We start from the raw sequence: 20728 nt of genomic DNA, 5'->3' as shown, positions 1-20728 counted from the left end.
GTGAAAAAAGCAAAAATGACAACAGAAAAACAATCTTATTCCGAGCATTCCAGTAACTTTTTTGTGTATGTACTTAGCTGTACTATAAGTAGTTGGTTTGTATGAGATGGTTAAAAAGGCCAAAGATAAAAGGTTTCTTTTTTTTCCTTTTTTGTCTATGAAGTTGCTGTTTATTTTTTTTGGCCTGTTTGATGTATGTGTGAAACAATGTTGTCCAACAATAAACAGGAATTTTATTTTGTTTATTATAAAATTTGTTTATTATAAAAAAAGAAGGCAAGACATTAGAAAATAACCATATCCAGGATAATCTTAAAAACTTAAATTTAATATGAAATAAGACCTTATTAAATATTAATAAGTTTGATAGTAACTATTTTATTAAATGCCAAATACCCAAAATTTAGAAAACATATTATTTTAAATAGTTATGAAAACAGATTTTGTACAGTTTTTAAAAATTTACCAAATGCCTAAAATTGAAATAATTCTTCATGCTTATAGCTTTTATTATATATGGATTTTAAAATATAAGCTTGTAGTAGAAATGTGCTTTTGAGGACCCTTAATCCTTTCTCTTAATTTTAAGCCGTTTAAAAAATTATTTACATTTTAAAATAGTAATAAAAGGTAACATTGTTGACTTAATAACTTTTCGAAGTCAGGTGGATACATTAATTGTATAAATAATGTTTTGTACATTTCAAAATTATTAAAAATTAGCTATAAAAATTTAGTTTTGGTGTTATTTAGCACCTGTATTACTGGTGAGTTTGGCATTACTGAACACATACATATAATTTTTTTTTTTGAGACAGAGTCTTGCCCTGTCACCCAGGCTGGAGTGCAATGGCATGGTCTTGGCTCACTGCAACCTCTGCCTCTTGGGTTCAAGCTATTCTCCTGCCTCAGCCTCTCAAATAGCTAGGATTACAGGCACGTGCCACCACACCCGGCTAGTTTTTTGTATCTTCAGTAGAGACGGGGTTTCACCTTATTGGCCAGGCTGGTCTCAAACTCCTGACCTCGTGATCCGCCCACCTTGGCCTCCCAAAGTGCGTGAGTCACCACGCCCGGCCACATAAAATATTTTTTAAACACTACATCCAATTACGTTTTGGAGAAATTTCTAGGGATCTGAGTAGAGCTTAGTTATTTTTTGAAAGTGATAACCCCTCTTTAGAGTGTCAGATGATTGAATAACTTTTTAAGTTGCTTATATTTACTTTGGAATGAAAGTGCCTTATAATTATCTCAGTGTTCTACACAGTTAGAGGTATTCATGCCTGCTAGATCAGTTGGACCACCATTTTAGAACTATAGAGCAAATGATCAGCAAGAGGTTTTGAATAGTTGTTATAATTTTTACCCACAAGAGTTAATATTCCATCCTATGTTTAATAGCCTGTAGTGAATATACTCCAGTGATGAATGAATGAGATTTAAACCTATATTTTAAAACAATAAAATTCTGTTTATTGTGAAGTTTTACCTAATGTAGGCTTTCTCTTAAATTTCCTATATAGAGTAATTATTTGGTGTTCATGGCGGAACTGTTCTGGTGGTTTGAAGTGGTGAAGCCGTCTTTTGTACAGCCTCGTGTTGTTCGTCCACAAGGAGGTAATCAATCTTTTTAATTTTAAATGTTCCTATGAACAGAAAAAAATGGAATGTTGATATAACCTTACCTGGTTACGTTTTTAGAAAGCAGCCTATTTTTTTTTTTTTTTAGATTTCAGCTATTACCCTTGATAGATTCTCCTAACCTCTTAAAATGGTTAGAGGAGAAGAAAAAGAAAATGGAGGGAATGGCTTTGTATTTGAAGTCTTATGATGTGGAACTTTTAGCTTTAACTGTCCATTTCTTTTCTTTGCATCTTTTATCCCTATCCCAGCTTTTATTCCCTTTTAGATTCTTAGTTTTTAACATTGTGTTACCCAGAATCCCCACAAATTATTGTTTGGCCTTAACCCGCAACTCGAATTTGCCATTAAACCATAAAAAGGTTTGTATGGATTTTTAAACCTAGTGGATTTCGTGACTATTATATCATGAACTATTGATTGTACATAATAAGAATAAAACTAGTAAGAAATAAGGGGGTTACTGTAAAGACCCAGAGATACAAGGAACAAAAAATCTTCCTAAATTTTCTGTAAAGCAAAATTTCACATAGCAAAACCAATTTTCCCTTGGCTCCCATTGTAAAACTAGAGGTTTATTTCTAGGCTGGGTGCGGTGGCTCACGCTTGTAATCCTAGCACTTTGAGAGGCCGAGGCAGGTAGATTACCTGAGGTCAGGAGTTTGAAACGAGGTTGGTCAACATGGTGAAACCCTATCTCTACTAAAAATACAAAAAGTAGCCGGGCATGTTGGTGCATGCCTGTAATCCCAGCTACTCAGAAGGCTGAGACAGTAGAATTACTTGAACCCAGGAGGCAGAGGTTGCAGTGAGCCGAGATCGCACCACTGCACTCCAACCACTGTCACTCCAGTGACAGAGATGAGACACCGTCTCAAAAAAAAGAAAAAAAAAAAACTAGAGGTTTATTTCTACAGGTGGAAAAATGATCTTAAATTATAAGCTTAGCCCACTAAAGAACTTTCTTCCAGCATAACTTATAGAAACATTTCTGTCTGCTACCAATAGCTGCCCTACCCAACACAACACATGATTATTGTGCATCCCAACTACTTAGCAGCTTTCCTTGGCTCCAAAGTTTGTTATTTTTGTAACTGCTACCGTTACCTGCACCTCCCCCTTAAACCCCCAAAAAATAAGAGAAAGTGATCAGGAAGGAGGAAAAACATATGTAGCCAAAGGGGAGGCATAGTCTAGTGAGTACAAGGAGGTTACTTCAGGCAGCCTGCTGCATCTCAGGCAAAAATCTGTGAAATAAGCAATAATTTGAGCATTGCTAAGCTTCTTAAGGCAGATTCTGAATATCGAGTCACTATATAACATTATATAACTTCTTTACATGCCTATAAAAAAATTGAGATGCTCCCCTAAGGCCATTGAATGAAGTCAGATATTCTTAGTAATTTTCATAATCAATATTTGTATAATTTTTAAAAATTATTAACAGGGTTTTCACTACATTGCTTTCTGTGATTTCACCTGTGAAACTCACTATTCAAAATACCAACAGCTGTTGCATCAGATCTCAAAGTCAAAAAGTAAATTGAGTCTTCCTCCAGAGTTACTTACAAAAATAAAAGTATACCAGCAGGTTTAATTATTTTCTAAAGAAATTCTGTTTTTCTCTAATTGACCAAAATACCAGCTATTTCATAAAGAAGCAGAGCTGACCATATGTATTTGAAGTTCTATGAAAGTTTTCACAAAATTAAACACTCAAACTTATTTTTGTTTTTTGTTTGTTTGTTTTTGTTTTGTTTTTGAGATAGAGTCGCTCTGTTGCCCAGGCTGGAGTGCAGTGGCACGATCTCGGTTCACTGCAAGCTCCATCTCCCAGGTTCACGCCATTCTCCTGCCTCAGCCTCCCGAGTAGCTGGGACTACAGGCGCCTGCCACCACGCCTGGCTAATTTTTTGTATTTTTAGTAGAGGCAGGGTTTCCCCATGTTAGCCAGGATGGTCTCGATCTCCTGACCTCGTGATCTGCCGGCCTCAGCCTCCCAAAGTGCTGGGATTACAGTCGTGAACCACCACGCCCAGGCACTTATTTTTGTTTTAAATACGAGTATTTATTTTATGTTAGGCTTTTTCCCCCTAATTATCCTGAATCAGATGAATTTTTTAATTTAAGAAATTTTTGGCCGGGCGTGGTGGCTTACGCCTGTAATCCCAGCACTTTGGGAGGCTGAGGTGGGCAGATCACAAGGTCAGGAGTTCGAGACCAGCCTGGCCATTATGGTGAAACTCTGTCTCTACTAAAAATACAAAAATTAGCTGAGTGTGGTGGCGGGCGCCTGTAGTCCCAGCTGCTTGGGAGGCTGAGGCAGGAGAATCGCTTGAACCCAAGAGGTGGAGGTTGCAGTGAGCTGAGATCACACCATTGTACTCCAGCCTGGATGACAGAGCGAGACTCCGTCTAAAAAAACAGAAAGAAATTTTTTTTAAATTTTGAATTTAAGTCTGAATACTTCAAAAAGATCTTAGAGAAATTTGACCCTTTGAAAATTATTTAAGAAGAAAACTTTATGCTATGATTTCTCAATACGTAGAAAGGGAAATAGAAGTTAAATTTTATTATAAATTTGTTTATGGTCCAGAATTTTTCATAGAAATATGCTAATTTGAGGTTCTTTTTAAAAATCTTTTATTCCAGCTGAACCTGTAAAAGATACGCCTTCCATTCCTGTCTTGAATGCTGCCAAAAGAAATGTCTTAGATAGTAGTTCTGACTTCCCTTCAAGGTAAACTCCACAATGACTTTATTTTCACCATTTCTATTCTATTTACTGATTAAATCAAATAATATTATATTACATTAAATAAGGTTTTTAAGAATTTCAGTTGGATTTTGAACTGTTATAATTAGCTTACCCTATTAAAGCCTGTTTTAACTTAAATATAAATTGAAATGTACACTGAAATGAATGTTTATGTACCACACTGAAAAGATGGGAGAATATATTCTAAGTTCCCAACAACCAACCTAAAACCAAACTTTTGATGCATAACTTGTTCATAATTGAGAACTGTCTAATAGGTAACTCTTAGGCCTTGGAGGAAAATTTTGAAATTCTATTAGGACTTCTACATATTTTATTATTTTAAAAATCTTTGAAGGTTTTTCCTGCTTTTTTTTTTTCTGGTTAGGATAGCTATTGAGAGGTCACAGTGTTACCCACACAATGGCTGGGTTTGGTCTCTTGACAGATGACAGTCCAAAGCCACAACCAAGGAGGATTTAACAAGACGAGGATTTTATTACTTGCAGCAAGTAAGGAGGACACCGGGAATAATTCCCCAAAGCAGTGCCTCCTCAAGCAAAGGTGAAAATAGGGCTTTTAGTAGGCTGGTTAGCTGTATCACTGTGTGTAGAGGTGGAGTAAAGGCAGTAAAGGTGCGGGCATCAGTCACGCTTCTGCATACTGGCATGTATAGAAAATGCGGAATAAGCTCCTCCTTGGATGGGATTTTTAGTGTGGTAATGGTAATACATCTCCGTCTCAGGCATCTCTGCATCCACCCAGCTTGTGTATTTTTTGTTTTGTAATGTGGGGTTGGGCTGCTTCCTGGAAATTTCTGAAACAATAAAAATCTCAGGGTGCAACAGTTACAAGCAGGTACCTTTTCACAGTGTGTACCTGAAAACCCAAGGACCCTGGGTTACAACAATAGAATATTTATTACAATATTGAATCTTTAATGCTTTAGCACATAATGTTAGGAACTAAATTGAAAGCAAAGTAAAAATGTCCTATCATATTAATACCTAGGTAATCCTGACTTCTCACCCAGGTATGTGATAGGGACATTAGTTTGTTTAAAAATGTATTTCAGCAGCTCCTATAAGCAGCTTTTTATTTGAATTTATTAGAACCTACAATTTATATTGACTTTGGACTCCTAATCTATTCGATTTTTTACGTTAAAACTAATGTCTTTTGTGGGTTTTTGGAAATTCAGACACATTAAAAATACATTTCAAAAATTATGAGTAAAACATTCAAAGTAATTTCTGTATGAATTCTTGGCTTAACACAAAAATATGAAATTTAGCAGTCATGGTGGGTCAATAGTGACATTTCCTTCCTTGAAGATTTAGAAAACACTCAGTGTTCTAGGTCATCACTCTTGCCCTATTAAATCTTTAAATTCCACTTTCAAAGTGGAGGTAAGTAAAGCTTTCCACTCAAAGATTAGATTATTCCATAATTATTCTAGGAACCTAAATGGACAGTCTCCCACATTTCTGAAAAATGTTTTAATTCATGTCCTCTGGAAAACTCATCTCTTTTCTCTCAGACATCTCAGCGGCTCGTTTTTCCTATTTTTCCCAGCAGAAACTCTTTTTATAGTGCAGATGGATGTCTACATTCTTTTCCTTGAAAAGTTATTGTGTGGCCATTATTCTAGGCTGTTCTGAGTTCCTAGTCATCCTCTCATTTCTATAAGTCTCCATATGGTCCATTGTAGTTCTCCAACACTGTGGAACTTTTGAGAAAGAATTGAAGTATTTTTCCCTTCCTGGGGATAATGTAGCCACATCTCAAATGTTAGTGAACCTAAATAATGATTTTATGAGAAAGAAAAAAACAAAGGAAGAAGACAGACAAAGCAAAAGATGTTTTCAGCAGCTACTCCACACACTTGGCTACCAGCTGTTGGAGATATACAAACACAGGTCCGTGAGCAGAGAGGCTATCAAGGTATTTTACTAGGGTTTATTATACCTGTAGTTTTTAGAGATTCAGATTTGACCAAAGTATTTCAAATTGATGAGTTTCATTTTACTTTTTTACGTATCAGTTTTTATGTTTATAAAATGAAAATAATTCACATCTCACAAAGACATTGAGATGTATATGAAAGTACTTCAAGTTGTTTGGCTAAAAGACATAAAATATATATAGATACATACTGTAATCACAGCCATTCTTTGGTTTAAACAATATATTATGTTTCCATATTTTTAAAATTTAGGATGTAGAATCAGAGGTGGTAGTGTTGTTTCTAACTTGAGACATTCTACCAAAATTTATATTAAACAGCTAAAATATAACATTTTAAATTTATTTTCCATTGCAGTGGGGAAGGAGCTACATTTACACAGTCTCATCATCATTTGCCTTCTAGGTATTCACGTCCCCAGGCTCATTCTTCAGCCTCAGGTAATATATTTGAAAAAGCCTAGGAAAATACTCTTTTAAGTAGGTTACCTGGGAAATGATTGACAATAAATATAAATAAACAAATATCCAGGGTTTTTTTGTTTTTTTTGTTTTGTTTTGTTTTGTTTTTTTCTGAAAAATGGCTATTATAACACACTAAAAGCATGGTCAGTTTCACTGTGGTTGCTTTTCTTGATAAAATGATCTCTAATTCTCCTTATGTACCTACTTAATTTGTATTGCTATTAATGAATCCTCAAATACGTGAAGTCTCCTAAGTTGCTATAAGTTGATTTTTTTACATGATTTCAATGGCTTTTTCTTTTTTGCATTTGAAGGAGGAATTAGAAGGTCTTCATCTATGTCTTATGTTGATGGCTTCATAGGGACATGGCCCAAAGAGAAAAGGTAAACAAAGAGAATTACTTTTAGTGTATTCAGATTATTAAGAAATGCAGATTGCATCTGTGTCTCTCTTTTATTGATAACCAGATTGCTAAAACTTTTAATTAGTTCCTAAATTTGAAAAAGGCAGTATAGGCAGATGATAGAGATGTAAAAGAGGCTAACTTTAAAAAGTAGCTAGATAGCCCTCCCCTTACCTTGAAGACAGTACGATTATGAGAACTGGGGAAAGAAAGGAAATGTAATTTCAAATAATTCTTGTTAAATGATACTAAAAATCATTTCTAGGATTTTTAAAGGATTTTTCTCTTTAACTTTTTTTTAGATCATCAGTGCATGGCGTATCATTTGATATTTCTTTTGATAAAGAAGATAGTGTACAGAGATCCACTCCAAACCGAGGAATCACTCGTTCTATTAGTAATGAAGGACTTACTCTGAACAACAATCGTGTATCTAAACACATTAGGAAAAATTTGTCCTTCAAGCCAATAAATGGAGAAGAGGAAGCAGAGAGCATTGAAGAAGAACTTAATATAGATTCTCACAGTGACCTCAAATCTTATGTGCCCCTTAACACAAATGAACTAAATTCTAATGAGAATATTCATTACAAGCTTCCAAATGGAGCTTTACAAAATAGAATACTTCTTGACGAGTTTGGCAATCAGATCGAGACACCAAGCATTGAAGAAGCATTACAAATAATTCATGATACCGAAAAATCTCCTCATACACCTCAGCCAGACCAAATTGCTAATGGCTTCTTTCTTCATAGTCAAGAAATGAGTATCCTGAATTCAAATATCAAGTTAAATCAATCTAGTCCTGATAATGTAACTGATATGAAAGGTGCCTTGAGTCCCGTAACTGACAATACTGAAGTAGACACTGGAATTCATGTTCCTTCAGAAGATATTCCTGAAACTATGGACGAAGATTCTTCGTTGAGAGATTATACTGTAAGCTTGGACTCTGACATGGATGATGCATCTAAATTTCTTCAGGATTATGATATACGAACTGGCAACACCAGAGAAGCTTTGAGTCCTTGTCCAAGTACTGTAAGTACCAAGTCTCAGCCAGGGAGCAGTGCTTCTTCTAGTTCTGGAGTTAAAATGACCAGCTTTGCTGAACAAAAATTCAGGAAACTGAATCATACCGATGGAAAAAGTAGTGGAAGCAGTTCTCAAAAAACTACACCAGAGGGCTCTGAACTTAATATTCCTCATGTGGTTGCTTGGGCACAAATTCCAGAAGAAACAGGGCTTCCACAGGGACGGGACACTACCCAGCTGTTGGCTTCTGAGATGGTGCATCTTAGGATGAAACTAGAAGAAAAGAGGCGTGCTATAGAAGCCCAGAAAAAGAAAATGGAAGCTGCTTTTACCAAACAGAGACAGAAAATGGGAAGGACAGCATTCCTTACTGTAGTGAAAAAGAAAGGGGATGGGATATCCCCTCTACGAGAGGAAGCGGCGGGTGCAGAAGATGAGAAAGTATACACTGATCGAGCAAAAGAAAAGGAATCACAAAAAACTGATGGACAAAGGAGCAAGTCACTGGCAGATATAAAAGAGAGCATGGAGAATCCTCAAGCCAAATGGCTAAAGTCTCCAACTACACCTATTGATCCTGAGAAGCAGTGGAACCTGGCAAGCCCCTCAGAAGAAACTTTAAATGAAGGAGAGATTTTAGAATATACCAAATCCATTGAAAAGTTAAATTCATCCCTGCATTTTCTACAACAAGAAATGCAACGCTTGTCACTTCAGCAGGAGATGTTAATGCAGATGAGAGAGCAACAATCTTGGGTGATTTCACCTCCACAACCCTCTCCACAGAAACAGATTCGAGATTTTAAGCCTTCTAAGCAGGCAGGCCTGTCATCAGCCATTGCACCATTCTCCTCAGACTCCCCTCGTCCTACTCACCCATCTCCACAGTCTTCTAACAGGAAAAGCGCATCTTTTTCTGTTAAAAATCAAAGGACTCCTAGGCCAAATGAGTTAAAAATAACACCTTTGAATCGAACCTTGACACCTCCTCGGTCTGTGGATAGCCTTCCTCGGTTAAGGAGGTTTTCACCAAGTCAAGTTCCTATTCAGACTAGGTCATTTGTATGTTTTGGGGATGATGGAGAACCTCAGTTAAAGGAATCCAAACCTAAAGAGGAAGTTAAAAAGGAGGAATTGGAATCCAAAGGGACTTTGGAACAGCGTGGACATAATCCAGAAGAAAAGGAAATCAAACCTTTTGAGTCAACAGTCTCTGAAGTCCTATCACTGCCTGTCACAGAGACTGTATGTCTGACACCAAATGAGGACCAATTGAATCAACCCACAGAACCCCCTCCTAAACCCGTTTTCCCACCCACTGCTCCAAAAAATGTTAATCTGATTGAAGTTTCCCTCTCAGATTTGAAACCCCCTGAAAAGGCTGATGTACCTGTTGAAAAATATGATGGAGAAAGTGATAAAGAACAATTTGATGATGACCAGAAAGTATGCTGTGGATTCTTTTTTAAGGTGTAGTATTAATCTGCATAGTTTTGGGCATCTTCATTAGATGAGTGCGGTTGTGTTGGATATTTTTTTTTTCAGTTGACATGCTTGCTTCTTTCAGTAGCAGTCTCTTTTGATACAAGTTCATCCCCATTAACTATAGTAACATTCAAGCACACTGTGGTTTCCAGTATGGACTCAAAGCTGTAATAAATCCTTTTATCACATGTTTAGATATATTCCTTGGTTTTGCTCCTCTACTGCTCTTTCTCACTTTCACAAAAGCCTTTTAAAAATTAAGCTACTCAGATCTCTTCAGAGAGTGATTCCATTTTGTCTCTTAATCATGTAACACTGCCATTTTTTTTAACAGAATGCCACTCTAGACACTAATAGATATTAAAATGTACTGTCTAGAGACTCTGTTCCTTGCAGAGGAAGGGAAACAAAGGGGAAGAAAATCATTAGTGTAAAACAGGCAGTACCTCTGTTGCTTCATTTCTATTCCATTTATTTACACATCTTCACCACCCCATTACTCATCTGTTGGACTATGGTTACAGCTTCTTGACTGGGCTGTCTGTCTCCAATCATGCCATTCCAGTCTTCATACTGCTACTAAAGGTGATAGTTCCAAGAGCATAGCTCCAATTGAGTCTCTTTCTAGTCAGAAATCTTGCCTGTTGAATAAAGTTCAAACCCTTTAGCACAACATTCAGGGACTTTCACAGATGAACCTAAATCTTTTTGTCTAGCTTCTTCCCCATAATTTTATTTTGTACTGTTCTTGAAGATTAACTTCAAGCTTCATCTAAAGCGTTTTATAATTCCTTCAGTCAAGGTCAGATGTTTCTTCATTTGTGTATCTATTGTATCCTTAATGTACTCATACCTGTCCTGTGTCCCGGAGTTTTCAACTGTTTCGTATGATTTGCTTTGTCTCTTAGACCATGACCTCCTAGAGGTGCTGCATCTTTATATTTTTATTTATTTATTTATTTTTTGAGACAGAGCTTCGCTCTTGTTGCCCAGGCTGGAATGCAATGGCGCAATCTTGGCTTACTGCAACCTCCGCCTCCTGAGTTCAGGCGATTCTCCTGCCACAGCCTCCCTAGTAGCTGGTATTACAGGCATGTGCCACCACGACCGGCTAATTTTCTATTTTTAGTAGAGATGGGGTTTCTCCATGTTGGTCAGGCTGGTCTCGAACTCCCAACCTCAGGTGATCTACCCGCCTCAGCCTCCCAAAGTGCTGGGATTACAGGCATGAGCCACCGTGCCCAGCCAAGGTACTGCATCTTTTTATCCCCATAGCATAGTAAAGTGTCTGGCAAACTACAATGTATATAATTTGATAGATGAAGACATATGAATGTTTGAACTAATTGCTTGAATGGTATCTTCTGACTTTCTCCATTCAGAGTTAAATCTCTCTCTGGATTTCCATACAAAGCCTGTTGTTTGTACCTCTTCCCCTTGTGATTTTTTAGGCTCCTTGACCTGAGGTACCATATATTTTAATATATGTAATATCTGACACTATGTTGTGAGTATATTAGACACCAAAGAAATGTTTATTGAATTAAGCATTGGCAGGGACAATTAACAAGGAGACATTAAGACAGTGAACCACTTCTACAGCAGCTTGTTACTTTGCTGAATTCTGAAGCATTTTGGAAGCCCGCTGAGAACTAGGGCTGTCCCTAAGGATTCAGGTAGAAACTAGGGCAGGCCCAGGAGGCCTATAGAAAATGAACTAGCTCTCAAAAGTACTGTAGAAGAGAAGTATAATCATCCCCATCTTTTCTTCAATGGAAAAATTTTCATTATAGTTCAGAACCTATCAAACAGACTGTCAGTACCTCAACTTAAAATCATGCAGCAATAGTTTCATTTATGTGATACAACATTGGGTGGCTAATTTTGGGATGTTTTTACTTGAGGTATTTTTACTGAGCTTATATTTTAAATAAAATTTAAGTGCAATTTTAAAAATTGGTGGGGGAACTCCCTACTGTAAGTTATTAAATTAGGGTTAAAAAATTTTGTTTTTTTTTTTGTTTTTATGGTTGTTCTTTGCAAGTCTCATAGGTTTTGACAGAGTGTAATTAAATAAGTTTGCCTGTCCTCTTTTTTGATGGAACTGTTACCACTGTAGTTCAGTTCTTCCTTCATAATTTCTCAACCACATCCACATTCAGAAGGGTTGTAATAGTTCAAACTTTCAGTTATAGGACTAACCACAAAATGTGACTATAACAATTGAAAATGAGAATATTGGTACCTAAAATGTTTCATTGTTTTCAATGAAATTCGTTCTTAGGATGATCAAAAAGCAGAAAATGATATGGCAATGAAACGGGCAGCTTTGTTGGAGAAAAGATTAAGAAGGGAAAAGGAAACTCAGCTCCGGAAACAACAGTTGGAAGCAGAAATGGAGCATAAGAAGGAGGAAACAAGGTAAAGGAAATTGCTGGGCCAGTGCTAGATCTGAACTTTAATGATGCATGGGCATATTTAGAAAAAGTTGGTAAGTACTCAAAGAGGTAGTCTCTCATTAATTTTTATTAACAGATTTTTTTCAGAGAAGTTTGTAGTATAGACAGACAGCTGGATCAATGCTTCTTTTTGGTGCTTTGTAGAAATCAATTTATTTTCCCAAAGTATTGCCTAATTTTATATTTTTATCTTAAGCTTAAGGCATCTCATGGGAAAGTTCTCTAGAAATATTAATTTAAATAATTAAATGTTTAAAAAACATTAAAATAACTTTTCTGGGACATATATATATACATATACATATATATACATATATACATACATACATACACACACACACACACACACACACACACGACCTAAATTATCTCAAATACCTTTATTTTTATTTCTTTGACTTTTCCTTCCCTCCTTTATTTACTTATTTATGCTTAATCCCATGTCTCAGCAGAATCATCAAGTACCTTTTAAATGAACCATTTATTCACCAAGGTGATGAAATAGAATTCTCCCTTCTCATATCAAATACATAACTCTCTCCTGTATGGTTTGTCTTTGGTATGCAGAATAAGAACTGTAACCATTTGATTTCTTAGGCGTAAAACTGAGGAAGAACGTCAGAAGAAAGAAGATGAGAGAGCACGCAGAGAATTTATTAGGCAAGAATATATGAGGCGGAAACAACTGAAACTAATGGAAGATATGGATACAGTAATTAAACCCCGTCCTCAAGTAGTAAAACAAAAAAAACAGCGACCAAAATCTATTCACAGAGATCATATTGAATCCCCCAAAACACCAATAAAGGGTCCTCCAGGTAACATAGCTTATTATGAAGAGTCTGTTCATAAAAAACACCAGCTTGGTTGGTTTGTCATACTAACTTGGTTGTACTTTGATATGCAAAATTGGATACACAGTTTGACATTGTGCATGCTCCCTTTTGGAAAACCAAAATGAGCAAATGAAGTTTTTAATGAATTAAATGTATTATGTGTGCATGCATATATTCAGTAGAACAAATGTGAATGCTAAAAATCAAATCTAAATATTAATCTATTAGGGAACTGTGCCCTCAGATATAATCTCCTTGAATTATTAACTGCCCTTTACATACTTATAAATTTAAATGTTATATGCATGAAATGTGCAAGAAACATGTTGGTATAATAAGGAATGTAAGATCAAGAGTTCAAAAGTCCCTCCTTCAAGATAGAAATGGTTGAAAATCCAAACTTATAATATCTGGAGTTGAGAGAATATATTTTCTTTAAAAGTCAGTATACATACTCATTATTATTATTATTATTATTATTATTTGAAATGGGGTCTCAGTCTGTTGCTCAGGCTAGAGTGCAGTGGTGTGATCATGGCTTACTGCAGCCTCCACCTCCCTGGGTTCAGGTGATCCTCCCACCTCAGCCTCCTGGGTAGTTGGGACTACAGGTGAGTGCCACCATACCCGGCTAACTTTTTTGTATTTTTTGTAGAGATGGGGTTTCTTCATGTTGTTCAGGCTGGTCTCGAACTCTTGGGCTTAAGTAATCTGCCTGCCTTGGCCTCCCAAAGTGCTAGGATTACAGGCGTGAGTCACTGCGCCTGGCCATACTCTTATTTTTAAAAAAATCTTGGGGTGCAGGGATAAATTTGTAAAAAGAAAAGAAATCTTTAATAAAACCAAATGCCATGGAAATTTTTTAGAGAATTCTCATAGTTATACTAAACCTGAGGAAAAATAACATAATATTGACTGTTTAAAGAGAACTCTCTTTTCAAGCCTGTAAAACTAATTAATATAGTTTTCTACCTAGAATTTAGATATTATGAAATTTTTTTGTTATTGTTTTTTTCTTTAGGATCACAGTATCATGTCTCATATTAACACTTTCCTTTTGGAACGCAAGTTAGTTTTATCATTGTTTCCTAAAAGTCGTTTCCTTGCTAATTTTAAATAAATTGTGTATATATGCATGCAAGCATATTATGTGTTTAAATTAAAAGCACAGAGAAAAGGAAAAGAAATTACAGAAGCTCAATTTTTATATGCTGGTGTTATCTAATGAACAGACTCTTTGCTAGTTGCTCCTTTTAAATTTCTAATTTTGTTTTTATTCAGGATCATGAATTTATCGTGTTTTTTCAGTCTCTAGCCTTTCTTTGGCATCGCTGAACACAGGTGATAACGAGAGTGTACATTCAGGCAAGAGGACGCCAAGGTAAATCTATAACGTATGAATATTTTTACAGAAAAGAATATAGTACCTGCAATTATACAAACTCTAAGTAAAAATTCTTTAGTGTTTTTATTTTATATTTTATAATGACCAAATCATAATCACAAATTTTTCTAAGTTTTGCTGACTTAGGACTGTTAGCGTTTCTGTTAAAAGAAATTATGTAAAGAGGTGTCTATTCATCTTTCAGTGCTTTTTGTCTTTTAGAATTTAGAATTATTGACATTGATAACATACTTTTTATAAGCTATGAAACATTAACAGTAATTATACATCAGTAATTGCTAACATGATTATTAAATCACAGTCAGTAGAATGAGAGTACCAACTTCTCTAGTCTATTACCAACTAATACAAAGGAGTTTTCCCCATTAGAATAATTCCAAAGTGGGTTGCCTATGACTTAGGAAAGATCTCTTTTCTATTTTCTTTCTCTAGGATTCTTTCTCTAGATTAGAAGCTAAAAGTCAGTATTTTATTACTTTATACTATAATATCGTATCAGAAAAGAACATTTCTAGTGACAGTCATCATCTTAGAGTTCTTATCTTTGTATTACCATCCTTTGTGTTATTTGCCAATTTTCACATTGAAAAACATTCATTCTTTCAACAGATATTTATAGAATGCTTACTATGTTCTAGGAACTTGGATGTGTAGCTGTGAATAAGACAAACAATGTTATATTATTTTTTATTATTTATTATTTTTTTTGAGACGGAGTCTTTCTCCGTCGCCCAGGCTAGAGTGCAGTGACATGATCTCGGCTCACTGCAACCCCTGCCTCCTGGCTTCAAGCGATTCTTCTGCCTCAGCCTCCTGAGTAGCTGGGATTACAGGCGCGTAACACCATGCCCAGCTAATTTTTGTGTTTTTGGTAGAGACAGGGTTTCACCATATTGGCCAGGCTGATCTCAAACTTCTGACCTTGTGATCTACCTGCCTCGGCCTCCCAAAGTGCTGGGATTACAGGCATGAGCCACCACGCCCGGCCTTATCATATTATTTTTAGGCCTTTAGGTTGATTTTGATTGGTACTTTCATGTATACCCTCTGGGCCCCATTTTTTCTCTGAGACATAAAACATATTTTATTTTCTAATTAGATCAGAGTCTGTAGAAGGCTTCTTATCTCCAAGTCGTTGTGGCAGTCGAAATGGAGAAAAAGACTGGGAGAATGCATCAACAACTTCTTCAGTGGCTTCTGGAACAGAATATACAGGTTAGTGTCTATACATTTTTAGAGAAACATTTGAATTTAACACACTCATAAATGGAGGGTGTACTAAAGAAAATTTTATTGGCTCACCTTTGGGTCTTAAACATAGGCAACTAATAAACAGTGAATGCAGGTGGTCACTTTCAGGTAGTTCAGTAAGTTTCTAAACAAAATTAGTGATGCTACTTATATCTCATCCCTCTAACCAAGGCTGGCCATTTCTGTGTGTAGTTTGGGTCCGAAGAAGTTTTAGAGAAGTTCTACATAGTTCCTCAGTACTGAGTAAAGGCTAGAATCCACCAAGTCCTCTCCCTAATACTGGGATTTCAGGTATCCAGAATTGTGCACCTCTAGCAAGTATTAAGAGGCTCTAAAAGATAAGAATGCGTTGAATCTAGGAAGGTATCTAGCCTCACATATCCCCACCAAGTCCTCTTCTAGCTTCTAGGTAGGCATGATTGGAATAAAAGCAATGAAGAATACAATGTGGGTTAAGGACACTTCTAAATAAATGAAGCAGGAGATAAATCAGAAGAAATGTCAGCAGCACGTTGAGAGGTAAGATAGGAAGGCATGGGAGAACATGTATGGGGAAGAGCAGAGGGAAAAGGAGATGCCTCCATCCATCCATGATAGAGTGGAAGTGGAAACCCTAGAAAGGCCTAAAGAGGTTAGAACTTGCTAGAGACCCACTCTGTGGCTTTTAATACTACCTCCTACAGCCAGTCTGACAGCCTTTAAGGCCTGGGATTTGACAGTATTTCCATGTTACTCCCTCTGCTTCTCTATGTTAGTCCAGTTGAACAATCTGAAAAAGAAAGGTTTTTTTGCCTTTTGAAAAGACTTAAATTACTCATGGACCCATTCTACTCTAAGCTAACCAGTAACCTTATAGATTTAAGAAAGAAGGTTAAATAGGCAGTATGACAGTTATAGCAATATTTTATTTTTAGTACTGCTCTCACAGGATACTCCAAAAGGCCATAGGAACATCCTCCATATCTCTGGTTGGATAAAACAATGTTTTGGTTGGATTGCAGCCAGTAAGAGGCCTTTAAGCACAGAATTTGGTCTTCTATTACAATATTTCAGCAGTGTAGGAACAATTACATCATTTTAAAATAGTAGTATTTCTGACTTAGGAATGTTATTTTTATTATTGTTGTTAAATCCCTACCATAGGACCAAAGCTCTACAAAGAACCCAGTGCAAAATCCAATAAGCACATAATACAAAATGCTTTAGCTCATTGCTGTTTGGCTGGAAAAGTAAATGAAGGTCAGAAGAAAAAAATACTGGAGGTAAGCATGTTTGCATGTAAATTAAATTTGGCAAACTGTAGAAGTCTTTTATCCATTCAAAAGAATGTACTCTCATGGGCCTAGACTTTCAACAGCATGTAAAAAGATCTGTAGCTAGATGTTTTAATTATCAGATTTAGTTTATTTTCACATTAGGTTCTGGAAGCCTGCAGATTTTATTAAAGACTAGCAATAGGCTTTAAGATTTGTTATCGCAATAATGTTATAAAATGTGACTAAGAAATGTAACATAATTATATAAACTTTATTCAGCAAAATTAAGGGTTTTTATTGGTGGTGTTATGTTGTTTTTGTTTTTTATTTTAAAGGAAATGGAGAAATCAGATGCCAACAACTTCTTAATCTTGTTCCGGGATTCAGGATGCCAGTTCAGATCTTTATATACTTATTGCCCAGAAACTGAAGAAATCAATAAACTGACTGGGATAGGCCCTAAATCTATCACTAAAAAAATGATTGAAGGACTTTACAAATATAATTCTGACAGGAAACAGTTTAGCCACATACCCGCTAAAACTTTATCTGCCAGTGTTGATGCAATTACCATTCATAGCCATTTATGGCAGACCAAAAGACCAGTAACACCCAAAAAACTTTTACCCACTAAGGCATAGAAGTTGGGAAATACTTGCTTCAGAACATTCATGGTAAATTTGCACTTCATCTTTCCTGCCTATAGAAAATCTTTCTAATTGCCAACAAGACTTTTATTAATTAAAACTGGACATTAAGCTCTGTTGTCATGAACAACTGGAATGTAAACCACAGTATTTTGGAGTGCAGAAGATTCGTACTTAAGTGATAAGTCCAAGTGATGAAGGAAATGTTTTAATTCACAAATGGAGATTTGTATGTGTTATCAGGTTCACCTGCTTGATATTAAATACATTAAAGCACTGAATTTTCATGGATATTAGTTGGATTTATCATTGAAATATAGTTAAGATGACAAATTATGTGTTTTATTTGTTGCTTTTTTTTAACCTTTTAATGTATATTCTTGTCTTCAGATGGTTTGCTATTTTTCTCTCCTGGGGGTTTATTCTGATACCTTTGTATTTTGTTTCATGTGGAGATCATGAAAGTAGGAAGTAGACCTTCAGAAGTAACTCGCACCTTTCTTATGATGTTAAGAGAAACACTAGTGTTTAGTTTTACAGTAACCCTCATATTTTAATGGTGTTACAGCATTTGCAAAACTTATTCTGCTAAGTATTTACAACTCTATTTATTATTCACTCAAGTATTAACATTCTCTATTAAATAAGAGGAGGTGTTGTAAAGAGCTGCTAGTAGGTTCGCTTTAAACCACATGAGCTTAACCAAGAATATGTTATAAGAAGTTGCTGATTAAATCAGTGCTGTTTTTACACCACTTCTGGCCAACTCAGAATTATTTAGATTGTTCTTTTAACAAAAAAGGCTTTCTATCTCTTTTAAAGTAAGTCACTTTATAAGTTGGCAGAAGTGAATGACACTTTGAGAGTAGTCTTTCAATCTGAAGATGTAAGACTTCCTGAAACAAGTTCTCAAGAAGTCTTTACATTATATTTATAACTCATATAAAAATTATATTTAGAATTTTTAAACATGTACAAAGGGCTACATTTTAATTTTAAAATAGCTTCACATTATTTTACTTATATTGGGTTTTTCTTCGTTTTAATCCTTTTCAAGTGGAACGGCTTAGATTAAGTATACACTTGAAATCTCCTCTACATGATCTTTGTTCTTTAACAGTGTATACCAGAGGGTTAGTTGGGGAAAAACTTCATTCTCAGGAAAAGACTTGAATGATTATGTGACCCTGTTATGTTTCAGTGTTGTGACAACTGTGTAAACTAGGGGGGAAGACAGTATTGTATCATAAATGAGATGCGTAGTTTGTTTTCTTTCATGGGAAGTAGAGATAAAAATATATACATTTCTCTAATTGAGTTGTTTAGAGAAAGAACTAATGTCGTATATGATGTATTTACTTATTTTAAAAAAAAGAATAGGAATGAGATGTCCCTGAGCTGTACTTTTCTATTATTATAAGGCCTTTAGGCATCAGTGCATCTGGGTTATCAACATTTTCTCAAATGCTGTCAATATTTTACTGTAATTTATGTTCTTATATTTATGTATATTTGTTAAAACTGTAAAAAAAATTTCACAGATTTTTTTCCAATACCTGTGCAAGATACATGTGTAGCTCAAAACTATTTGTGATCTACTGTTTGCATGTAAGAGACCAGGATATGTAACTCTTATATTTTAAGTGTATACATATTGTGTATATAACATATGGATATTAAAAATGGGGAATTGCACATTTTACCTTTTAGACAGTAATTTCTATCACAATTAGAAGGAAATGATTGTCAAATACACGTTTAGATTAAAACTAGTTTAAAAAATTATAAATGAATCTAATCAGAATGTGAATAGTAGTCAGAAGGATAATTTAATAAGCATTTTACATTACTAAATTTGTTCATTTCAATATTAACTCAATTTCCCTCATCAAAGCAATCTTTGTGATATTACTTGGCTATTAAATAAAGAAAATTGGATGCAAGACAATGGAGAAACTTTAAAACTAAACAGGACCACCCTTTATTCTTAACTTTGTGTGTCCAACAGTTGAATTGAATGTCTATAAGGTCTAAAGGTAGAATGTGAATATTGCCACAGAGTTCATTGCTCTCAGTATAAGATTTTACTTTATTAATGCAGAAGGAATATGGATATATTTCTTTAAGTCTGCAGATTTTTTTATTATGGTGCAGCTTTTTTAAATTATGTTTTTAAAATTATACAGTTGAAAAATATGCCATTTCATAAAGTCTGAGGATTTTCGTCACCTTACTGAAACACACTGGTGCTTTCATCGTCAGAGGTCAAATTATTATGATAACTATTCCATTAAGTTTGCCAAACATTTGTCGTGGTTACCAGTGCAGCCTGTCAAATTCTGCTATTTGACACAGCTTTGGAAAGCTTTTAGTTCTTGGTTTTTCCGTTTTGTATTAGAATGACTGTTACAGTTTTATTTGGCTGTTTAAAGCCAAATTCAGCTATTTAATTATGGTTTCATGGACACTGTTGAGCAATGTACAGTGTATGGTGTGCTAACCTGTCCACTCTAGAGCATTGCTTACAGGTTTTTTGTTTTTTAAGATGCTGTGCTGTAAAATACTGTCATACTTGCTATTTCCTGGTACAGTGTAGTTTTTCCCCTTTCATTTGAATAAAAGCATGGCACCAAATGACTCCTTTTCTGTTTCTTGAATAAAATGTAGTTTTTGGTAAAATTATTTGAACTTGAGGTAACTCATACAGTTTTTCTATCCCCTAACCTATGTTTAAATTTAATAACTTGAATATTCATAACAGGCAACTTGAAATAATTAGCCTTTTAAAAATACTAACTTAGGGCAATGTTAAAAAGTCTGTAACTTTCTATGCTTAGCTCAGACGGTCTACATAGTATGATTTATAAATGTGCTTATCTTACATTAATCTTGCTCATACTAATTCACTATCTTTTGGTGAATTGATAGTTATATTGTACCAGAACTAGTGCTCTGTGTCTTTGAAACTGAATGGCCAGTGAACTCACTGATCTGGAGTAGCCATGAGAAGCTAGTTCTTGACCATTATTTTGTAAGTTTCACTTTGATTTTGCTGATTCTACTTACTCAGAACAAAGAGGTGTTTTTTAAGAAAAAAGAGGTCTGATAACAAAACTAT

General features: G+C 35.3%; 1 protein-coding gene across 10 annotated transcripts in view; it reads left to right on the top strand.

The window, feature by feature from the left end:
• Positions 1–20244, top strand: part of CAMSAP2 (calmodulin regulated spectrin associated protein family member 2) — a 124524-nt gene extending 104280 nt beyond the window's left edge. For 6 of the 10 annotated variants that reach the window (XM_002809641.5, XM_054523512.2, XM_063725987.1 and 3 more), the window contains 11 exons: positions 1527–1620; positions 4297–4384; positions 6726–6808; positions 7147–7216; positions 7539–9741; positions 12041–12177; positions 12813–13033; positions 14360–14432; positions 15556–15671; positions 16851–16969; positions 17299–20244. In XM_002809641.5, coding sequence (XP_002809687.1) covers positions 1527–1620; positions 4297–4384; positions 6726–6808; positions 7147–7216; positions 7539–9741; positions 12041–12177; positions 12813–13033; positions 14360–14432; positions 15556–15671; positions 16851–16969; positions 17299–17604 — 3510 coding nt within the window. In that variant the 3' untranslated portion in view covers positions 17605–20244. The remainder of the gene's footprint in view (positions 1–1526; positions 1621–4296; positions 4385–6725; positions 6809–7146; positions 7217–7538; positions 9742–12040; positions 12178–12812; positions 13034–14359; positions 14433–15555; positions 15672–16850; positions 16970–17298) is intronic. The other 4 variants (XM_054523515.2, XM_054523514.2, XM_063725995.1 and 1 more) reach the window with 1 other exon arrangement.
• Positions 20245–20728: the final 484 nt, after the last annotated feature.

This window comes from Pongo abelii, chromosome 1 (genome assembly GCF_028885655.2).
Source record: "Pongo abelii isolate AG06213 chromosome 1, NHGRI_mPonAbe1-v2.0_pri, whole genome shotgun sequence".
NCBI classification, from domain to species: Eukaryota; Metazoa; Chordata; class Mammalia; order Primates; family Hominidae; genus Pongo; species Pongo abelii.
Note: the sequence above shows the minus strand (reverse complement) of the source record. Positions and strands in the feature narration are given on the sequence as shown.